The 10,405-nt window shown below is 41.5% G+C and overlaps 2 protein-coding genes across 2 annotated transcripts in view; one reads left to right on the top strand and one right to left on the bottom strand.

The window, feature by feature from the left end:
* LOC106819319 (COX assembly mitochondrial protein 2 homolog) lies at nt 1-1,954 on the top strand. The gene is made up of 3 exons (XM_014823971.1): nt 1-93; nt 1,214-1,285; nt 1,443-1,954. The coding sequence occupies exons 1-3, from the start codon at nt 13-15 to the stop codon at nt 1,542-1,544; spliced, it is 255 nt and encodes an 84-aa protein (XP_014679457.1). The 5' UTR covers nt 1-12; the 3' UTR covers nt 1,545-1,954.
* A 6,460-nt stretch (nt 1,955-8,414) lies between these two features.
* Nucleotides 8,415-10,405, bottom strand: part of LOC106818982 — a 63,271-nt gene continuing 61,280 nt past the window's right edge. The window contains exon 5 of the mRNA XM_014823648.1: nt 8,415-9,889. Coding sequence (XP_014679134.1) covers nt 9,711-9,889 — 179 coding nt within the window. The 3' untranslated portion in view covers nt 8,415-9,710. The remainder of the gene's footprint in view (nt 9,890-10,405) is intronic.

Raw genomic sequence — 10,405 nt, 5'->3', positions numbered from 1 at the left:
AACTGACACAAAATGCATCCAGACCTGTCATCACATCTACACACGGATGAGTGCAATGAGATGATCAAACAGTTGTCACAGTGCCATGTAGATGTAAGTAATTGCATTTATTTAACAGGTGAAGAACATTCTCTATAACTGGATACATATTAAAATTTAGATGTCATGTTTTGAGTAATTTATTATTGTGATAGTATTCAATAGTCTAGCATTCATGTTGATTGTATTTATAATTTATTTGTTAAGTATTCATTTTGTTTTTTAGTAAAGTACACAAATTCTTGGAGTAGAACATTGGTCTGTAACGTGAACGTATATTATACTTATTGTATAATAATTTTTATTTTTATTTAATTTAATATTGTAAAATAATATGTGCTTGCATATTTCTTAGACATTTACTATTCTTATTAGAAAAAAATAAACCTAATTGGACGCTGACGTGGTCCGTGTTACCGTACAACTGTGCTACCCCAGATGAAGTTGCACTTTTGAATTTCGATTTTGCACATTTTAGACTGGCAGCTTAATAATCACAAAGTTGTAATTATATTTATGCCTACCTACTATTCATCTTAATTACTTACTGTGTGCATAATCAAACTGATACGAATGGTGGCATACAAGAAATAGCAATTGTTCTTTTTTGAATTAACAAATAAAAAACACTCGATTGGTGTGTTTATTGCCACTGAAAACTGAATTTATGCAACTGTGCTGGATCAGCATAAATAGTGGTGCCACCAGAATTGTAAACAAACAATGAATATTTTTAATGTTAAAAATATTTTGGTGAATATTGAACCTCGAAATCTTATCATATAATATGGAGCTGGTTTAACTGAAAATATGTCTTAAACCTACACCAACTTTTTAGGAAATTATATTAGCCATATACTACACAAAAGGGGGTGTATAAGATAATATAATATCCCCCAGGGTTCTCCCCATTGCCTTTTAGTTTTAACGTGCGTTAGGTATGACGTGCATTCAAAGCTGTAGCTAGTTTATGACATCCCATAAATCCGACATGCCTTAATATTTAGCTGTGTTTATTTTTGACAATTCCTACAAAGTCGTACACTTATGGACACTTATGACACGCGTAATTCACTCCAACTTGTACAACGCGTGGAGTTTTATTGATAGTGCTAGAAACAATCTTTGCTGAACACGAATTTTCAAATATGTTGATTCCTTTGTTTGCATTCAGAATAAATATAAGAAGTTTTTGGGCGCATGCAATGACTTCAAGCGTGCGATGGACAGGTGCTTGAAGAATGAGGTAAGTCATGCTGGGTCCAGATTTTTGAAAACTTTGAAATTTTCAGACGGTTGTCAGATCTATCTTAAGCATTTGCATTGCCTATCAATTTTAACTATGACAGTGCTTGTATATTAAACGAGCAGCACATTGTAAAATGCATCCGATTGTATTCCAGAGGGAAACAAACAGACGGGAAAACCTGCGTAAGGCAAGGGAGAAACAAGCTGTAACTAAACAAAATATATTAAAAGAACGACAATCTTCTTCATCGAAGTAAAAAGTACGTAGTTCTTAGTTTTTTAAATTGGGTGTTTTAATAACAAGTTTTTTTCAACTTGTTAGAATAACTTTAGCGAATGGCGTTAAGCTAAATACTCACAAGCACCTCAGCTATACGATGTTAGATATAATCGTCAGTTACATAATTACATCAGTGCTGTTGTTTACCATTGCTGTAAATGGGCTCTTCATGAAGATCAACTATATTCATGTAGTAATACTTGGAAAATTAAAAATGTTAATAACATTTGTTCTAAAAATAGCCAAAACACAGTGGCATGGCTTCGTAGATATGTGTTATCTGGTTTAAACTGCAACAAACCTTAACCTGCATTTAATATTGAATTATTTATCTTAGGAAATCTCTTAAATAAAATGCGATTAAGAACTTTTTGATTTTTTTATAAAGATTTTTCGGTGGTACCATCTTCTTGTTCTCTTCCTATCTTCTCTGGATCAGCTTCCAAGCTCTTACATGCCGTGCTATATCCCATATGTAAGGTGCCTTCCATTCAAAGCTCTAGTCAGCCTCTGTATTTCTTACTTTCTCACTTCTGGAATGCCCAAAATACCAGGAACCTACTCTAGTTTGGGCCATCTTTCTTGGTAATCTTGGCCATGTATTACAACGTCGTTTACTGTGCATATGGAGCTGTGTAAAGGATCCAATGACTTGTAATGGCTTCCTCTGAAAGTTTTCATCAAGACCCACGAGTACTGTAGCAGAGCTTAACTCATTGATATCTGCCAAAGCATGTCTGAAGTTGTGAGCATGCTTGACGTTTAGTCCAGTTGCACGTTCCAGCATTCATCTGAAACACCCATTGTGAAGAATACCGGCATTGTGTAGACTCACATCTCATGATGGCTTCCTGGTCAACACCAGTGGAATTGTCATGAGAGCCGGCTCGCTCACTGGAACTCTATAACCCCGATTTTATTCGTGCGATCGAGCTTAGCCTTGCATCACTAACAGTGCCCCTGGCTGCCATCACGACAGGATGTTTCACTCTGTCAACTCTAAGGCTTACACGAACTCATTAAAGCCACCGAGGAATTACAACAGCTGCCACTGCTTCCACCTAACCAGCCCTGGATGATTGGAGTATTAGCACCGTGAGCCATACTAAGTTACTCAGTTGTTGCAGACACGTAGTTCGACCATCGCTGCTTTCGCGATTTTATTACGCACCCATACAAGCACGTGTAAATAAAAATGAAGCGTTTCACATGTCTCTAAGCTGGCATAACGACGTCTGTGTGCTGTAGTGTCGAAGACAGCTCACGTGTGCACAGGTGGTACACATACCTGTGTAACACCTTACTGTTAGTATTAGCTTAGCTACCGCTGCCGAAGATTTGCTATTATTAATCCAAGTTGAACATATCGTACGCTCCTGTATTGTTAGGAATGTATGTTGCTCAATGATTATGTTTAGGCTAACTTGTAAATAATTAGATCCGCGCAAATGGTGGCAGAATCTAGCTAACAGGAAAAGAACAAAACTAGCTGATAGACCATGTCTGGGTCGGTGTAGAGATTGCACCTTGACTCGCCTGTAGGACTTTTTCCTGACATTACAGGATCTAGTCAATTTTTTTATTTTAGCTGATCTACCAAAGGGTAGAAGCCTAATGGGATTGTAACAGCTGTTTGTTCACGTAGCCAGGGACTATTATTTTAGCAGTGAGCTTGACGCGACGCATCTTTTGTATCTAGCAGTTTGACACATCAGTGTGAATGTGTTGTACCAAAATGCAGGGTTATGGCTAAAATGTGGGGGAGTCTGGTGGTGGTCGCGGGAGAAAGCGCACGCGCGTGTGCGCGTTGCTTTGTCCTTGTGTGCAAGGAGAGGTGACGTCAGCAGATATTAAAGTTTATGCGGTTCAAGACACAAGTTTGGATTTCTACTTCATCATTTCTACATGAACTCTTAATTCAACGTTACAGGATCATACTATAGTGAATGATTCATACAACGTGGAGGTTTTAGGGAACAAGGGAACCGGAGCATTAAATTTCACGGAACAGGGGATATTGTCGAATTATGATCAGGAAAAAAGGGAACTGCTAATTAGATGTTTGGGAACAAGGGAACTCTGATTTTCCACAGTTTTCTGAGACTGTTTACAATAAACTGAAGTATTTCAGGGTTATTTCAATATAGTGTACTGTAGGGACCGTTAGGGTCCACAATTATAGGTCATTGTTGCACTCCAGCATCACGAGACAATTATGGGGAACAGTGGTAAATATTTTTGGGGATTAAGGGAACTGGAAAATAATTTTCGGGACCGTGGGAATACAAGCTAAAAAACATTTTAGGGAACAAGTTATTTTATTAATGGAGAACACGGGAGAAAATGCATAATAGTAATAGAATCATAGATCAAGGGAACATGTACCACCTGGGAGGGGCTCTACGAACAACAAAAACGGCGCTCGTGGATGTCTTGAAGATCTAGAAAGAGCACCGCACCATCCTCGAACAAAACAAAATGAGATTGAATATATACGTAACAACGAATCAGCAGTGTAGTCCATCAGTGTAGATGGCCTATTAAGTCTAGCACTTGTATTCTTATAGTACACCCCATCTACTTGTAAATCATTTATGTAGAAGAAGGCAGCAGATGGTTTAAACGCAACGATGACTAGAAGAGGAGTTGTGGCGGCATATCCTAGTGACACGTGTAGGCGTTAACACCACGTGTGAGATGTGCATCGTGAGCGGGAAGGTTCAGTCCAGCACAAACGCCGTTTTGGTTGCATTCTAACTGCATCTGCATAACTGCATTCTGGCAGCATCCCAACTGTAGATGCGACGTGGATTCGGAGAGATATTGGTTGATACTCCGAACTGTTCACGTTGGCCTAATTTCACTCGTGGTAGTTATGTGATGTCTGTATCCGACGGGCGAGCAACCTCATAAGAGACATGAGTGTGTAGCTAAGTGCGAGTAGCCCAGAATCACTAGATGTTGTGTACGGACTGTGTAACAGTGAAACAGACTGCAATGCGCGCGCGTGTGTGTGTGTGCGTGTGTGCGTGCGTGTGTGTGTGTGTGTGTGTGTGTGCGTTCGTGTGTGGTGTGTGCATGGCTGTACACGTGCAGGCACCTATAGCCAACTACACCCTAGCTTGTACTTAAGTGTACCCTAAGTACACTAAGTGTACTTAAAGGTACTAAGCTTGTACCCTAAGTGTACTTAAAGGTACACTTATCAATTTAAAGGAGGCGTATCGTGTACCGCACAAATATAAACATATTCCAAACACATTTACCCTTGACCTAATCCCATCCAATATTCATTAATCATGCACGTTATATTACAGCGGTCAGCACCTGTAATGACTTCTCGTATTTTTCATGCCGTAAAAACGGCAGGAAGCCTTTTAACCAGTAGATGGCGCAGCATGCCAACTTGTTAGTGGGAATATTTGCTAGAACACGGGCGTCGAAGGAGGGTCACGTGATGTGGCTGCACTTGTGATTAGGGTTATGGTCAGGGTTAGGGTTAGGGAAATAAGGCCATGTCTAGCACGGAAGTATGACTGTGGAATCTTTCTGTGGAAGATTTGGACTTTGAAGCGTACGAAGTGACTAGTGCTGCCACGTAACGGCACCCTCCTTCGACGCTCGTGTTCTAGCAACACCCGTGTTAACGGGTGCACCCCACACCGCGTTTTCCATAAATCTATCTAAAAAATTATAAATTACTACATGCCAAAGCAGAACAAGATCTACTGAAACAACCATCTTTCAACACAAATCGAACCGTTTAATACTTCCGTCTATACTCACCGTTACACCTTACATAGATAACTAACTAACAGCATATTATATACCATTAACAGTAAAAATATCATGATGAAAGCCGTTTGTAATATTAAATGCTGGCGAACACTTATACGGGGGGTTCGGTGTTCGCTTGTTTTGTAATTTAACAGAACTGTGCACGCGAACTGGAGGAGCCGGCGGGTCTTGCCCAATGTGTGCATGTCAGTGAGCACAATGTTCCTTTATGTAAGTTTACATTAGATTCACAAGCTTCAGTTTGATTGTCAACGATTTACGAAAAGTCAGTTTAGATTTACATGGTATCAATGGACAACGCTACGGTTACATGAGACATCGATCAAAGAAATTATTTGCGTTGAACGTGGATCTTTACTCCATGTGAGTGACATCCTATAACAGCCCACTCCCGGTAAGATATTACTATAGTATACGTCTATTGCATCAACAGCCATCGTGCAAAATTGTATGAGCACCACATGAGCACCATCGTGATTAACAGAAATATAGGTTTGATTCATACCAACGTGTAAGTCGCCGTTTTCCGTTTTGTATAATTATTATCGTTCTGTGCTGATTAAGATCATAATTATCCAAGTTTAAACAGCGGTTTGTGCAACGACTAATAACACAAATACACACTACGCACATTATGCACTCATACGTACATGCACCCCCCCCCCCCAAATACACGCACACACAAACCCCTACACACCGCGTGTGATATACAAAATACACGATATAATGACAACACTTTATACATAGAGCATCCTGGTCGCTGGTGTGGCATTTCAATGACATTATTTTTCGATTTAATTACATATCTCTGATGTCAGATAATACTGGCTTACGTGCACGTGTTGATTTCTCGTTCACGTGCAGCGAATGCTAACCGGGATCGTCTCTCCGAGGGATTAATTATATTTCGCTGGATGACGCTATCAACGAAGACATACGAAACGCAACGATATGCGGCCGGGTATATCGCTGCGATCAATAGCTTGGCCACGCAACATGCGCCAGAGTTCGCTTTGTTTAGCTCGATGCGAGCTAGAGTCCCTGTATATGGAGTTTATCTCTCTCTCTCTCTCTCTCTCTCTCTCTCTCTCTCTCTCTCTCTCTCTCTCTCTCTCTCTCTCTCTCTCTCTCTCTCTCTCTCTCCCTCTCCCTCTCTCTCTCTCTCTCTCTCTTCTCTCTCCCTCTCCTCTCGTCGTCTCTCCCTCTCTCTCTCTCTCTCCTCTATATATATATATAATTTATATATATATATCTATACACATACATACATATATATAGAAAAGGGTCACACGATGCGCCTAAGAAAATTTCACACCCCGACCTAAGACTGACGGAGAATGCACTGTTCACTTGCGTTCGTCGTAAACAACTCATGTGTAGAGTGAAAGTATGACGTGACTCCCAACTGTCAATCTAGTAGGGCATGTACCTTGTAGGTCTCACCTGTGATAGTAGGTCTCTTGTCCACGTGTGCTGTTTTAATGATTTTACAATTCGTTAAAAATAATAGTCGACGTGGTGTTCTCGTGCAACCGTTCCGTGAGAACCCGCAGCTATTTGACATAGAGGATGACCAGTCACCAGGCGCGACGAGCCGTATCGAGTATGGGATGGCTGAATCGGCTAGTTCGGGACGCTATATTAAACTATATTTGATTATCTCGTAACCGAGATAAATCACGAGGCTTTTTGTGATATGGGAATAGAATTCGAAGTCAACTGGGACGGGGGAAAGTCGAAATGGTTGTTTTTATGACATATCTTTGTATGTCTTCATATCTTTTTTTTATATATCTGTAAGTGTTTATATATCTTATATATATTTATCTTTATTTTCATGACATATCGGGGGGAAATGACATTTTTACCTGCGAACCTAGGAATGGACTCCCGTCCCCACTCAATATTTGGAATAGCAGCAGCATCTCGTAATTTCCATGTTGTACTTTCCCGCAGCAAACAGCAATGATAGAGAAAACTGTCACTCGTTTACGATTCAAACGTGATAGCAATGAGAACGCTTCGTATCAACCCAATGGGCAAGTGATATATAAGTTTTATCCATTGCTGTGCCACAACGGCATGCAATAGAGATACGTTATTGGCATGGTACTGTCGTCGCGCATACCTCCTGTATTATGCAGCAGTGCACGTGAACTGCTTGCTATCGTATTACTATAATTTGGCTAATCTTGTGTGTGTGTCCGATGTGTGTGTGTGTGTTGTGTGTGTGTGTGTGTTGGTGTGTGTGTGTGTGTGTTTGTTTGTTGTTCGCTTTTTTTCGCCCTGATTTGATCACTCAAATTCGCAGCTAACTGAAGATTATATTCAGAATCACCACGTCTGGGAGATGCGTTCTGGCCTGAGAAAAAAATCGAAAAAAGTTTAAGTATTAAGTATAAGCTCAAAATTTCGAAAAAATGCTATTCGGTCAATAGAATGGCAGTGGGTACAGCAGATCGCACTTCACAGTTACGTGGGAATCTACACTGCTTCTCTTGACTGGCCGCCGTATGAGCATATTCAGTAATCACAACGTCTGGGAGTATGCCGTTATGGCTTCAAGACAAAAATCCTATTCCTCATTAGATGGTGCCTACGTCTCAGATTCCCCCCCTACTGCACGATTTCCCCCGTCACTCTGCTTTGACGTACACCGTACTGACACAGTAGTCAGTAGTCAGTGGCCAGTAGCTGTGCCAGTGTTCTGTTGTACCCAGTGCAGTGGTTTTCTTTTCAGTTACATGAAATATTTAACTTTATCTGTGTCACTTACATGGAGTTTTTATTTTAAAAATAAAGACAACATTTGCTGGTTCTACGGGTATACTTTCTGCTAGTATGTATAAATTCCCATACATTAGATTCGCACACGGCTAGCACACGTGTATCGTTCAATATTTCATAGTGAATAGGGACGTAATAAGTAACCCCGCATAGGCACTTGGGAGTAATTAATATCAGGAAGTATAAGAGATCTTGAATCCTCCTGATAATAATGTGTGCGTTTGTGTGTGCGAGCATGCGTGCGTGCATGCGTGTGTGCATGCGTGCGCGCGCGCGCGTGTATATATATCAGGACAAGAGCTAATAATACCTCTTGATCAGGAGCATATAATAGATTCGTTGTCTCTATTCATGTACTCCTGATGTTGTAACAGGAGAACAGTTGATTGATATGTTTGATGTGCCCCTGATAATGTGTTTGTATATCTTATTCTCATGATATACGCTGAAGCTACTGCGGCCTTATCTGTGTGTACGCAAATTGTGTTGGTGCGCGTGCCTGCGTGCGTGCGTGCGTGCGTGCGTGCGTGCGTGCATGTGTGCTATTTAGTTGAATACCCAAGGTCACAGTAGCAGTACAGCTGGTAGCTTCCATATCTTTTATCATTTATGTGTTTTTATTAGGGATTCACAACTCGAGATAACGTGTGTGCGTGCATGACAGTGCCCGATTCAGTACAGATACGTCTACACGTATAAACGTGCTTGTTTGTGTATACGTGCGCGAGTATGCGAAAATTAATGGTAAATAAACACGAAATGTAACAAAGTCTTAATGTTTCTCTACTCTATTTCGCCTATAATCACCTGTAAGTGCCGGTCTAATGCTCATATGCAATATACAAGTAAACCGAACGCCCGTCCGCGCCGCGAAATAGAGTAGAGAAACATTAAGACTTTGTTACATTTCTTGTTTATTTACCATTAATTTTTTTTATTGAGACGTTCCAAGTGCCTGTGGTAGGAATGAGTGTATGTGTGTAAGTTGATAGTGTTTGATAAATGTTTTAGCGTGACAGGGAGCTCCCCTCACCATTATGTGCGAATACAGTAAACGCTCTCAATGGTGGGTATAGGAGTACGCAGGCAATTACGCGCTCACTGTCGCGTAGGCAGCTGATTAGCTAGCTAGCTAGCTGTTCAGTGAACAACACGAACAACGATCGACTGTCGAGATAGTAGCTCAAGTTACCTGTGTAGTTTTTATTGAATTACCCCCAATGCAATTAAGGCGATCGTAACTAGAGGTATCAAGAGCTAATAATACCATTAGTATTATTAGCTCTTGGAGGTATGTAGATATAGTTACGCGCCTGCAGAACTCACCAACTCGCGGCGCCACACACCTATACATTAGCTGCGTAGAATAGCATATATATATCAGGGGTGAATGATGACAAATTGACGCATTTGTCATTAATCACCCCAGCTATATATGTTCGTGCGTGCGCGTGTTCGTTATTTGCAGGTGCATGCGGATGTGCTGGTGTGGGTACAACGGGGGGAGTGTGTCGTCTCTCGCTCGCCGATCGTTGCCGGTGCACCACGTCGTCAGCCATTAGCTGAACATGTACTGTTGCATTCCGTGCGCGGCGTAGTGCTTGGACACGCTAAGTGCGTGCTGTGATTTCTCCCGCAGCGCGTCGACGACGGCCGTGCGGGTGTCGGCCAGCGCGACGACGCTCACGAACTCTGCCAGCGTTTCGATGCCGCGCAGCCCAAGGTTGACGCCCATGCCTGCAAGGTCGAAAGCAATCACGAGAGTCAGGCAGGTTAATAACCTCGGAGTAATTATCTCGGAGTAAATATCATGCATGACGACACGGTGCCGTGCGCACGGTGGAGATAATAAAATGATTATCTGGATCACCGAACGTACGGACTATATAGTAATTACGCCAGCGTCATATTAGCTTAAAGGCATAATTCGACCATCGATTATGCAAAGTTGACGAATGCTACAGTAACTGGCACCTTGTGTAGTTAATAAGTATATTACCTTATAGCCAAACGCGTATTAGTTTGTCCAATATCACTGCTGGTTACTAAGAAATGTCTAATTGAAATCCGCAGTCCAAGAAATCGGTTGTTGACAGTTACAAACCGCCATGCCGGCCGTAACCGGCCGTAACCGGCGAGGCGGTGTCATACAGATTACAGTGCACCGGACATTTTCGCACGTATGCTCGGCCGTCAGTGATTTCGATCCTTGTAGTCTGAGTGCGCATTCCGTACGTTATGGTTTTACTCTTG

The sequence above is a fragment of the Priapulus caudatus genome, unplaced genomic scaffold (genome assembly GCF_000485595.1).
Source record: "Priapulus caudatus unplaced genomic scaffold, Priapulus_caudatus-5.0.1 Scaffold38, whole genome shotgun sequence".
In the NCBI taxonomy this organism is placed as follows: Eukaryota; Metazoa; Priapulida; class Priapulimorpha; order Priapulimorphida; family Priapulidae; genus Priapulus; species Priapulus caudatus.
The sequence above is the reverse complement of the archived record's forward strand: the minus strand, read 5'-3'. Positions and strand labels throughout refer to the sequence as shown.

What these genes read in the sequence shown, in the direction of transcription:
- LOC106819319 (XM_014823971.1), top strand. Translation starts at nt 13, where the DNA reads ATGCATCCAGACCTGTCATCACATCTACACACGGATGAGTGCAATGAG. An exon ending in TGTCACAGTGCCATGTAGAT is followed by an intron (nt 94 to 1,213) that starts GTAAGTAATTGC and finishes GTTTGCATTCAG; the next exon opens with AATAAATATAAGAAGTTTTT. An exon ending in ACAGGTGCTTGAAGAATGAG is followed by an intron (nt 1,286 to 1,442) that starts GTAAGTCATGCT and finishes ATTGTATTCCAG; the next exon opens with AGGGAAACAAACAGACGGGA.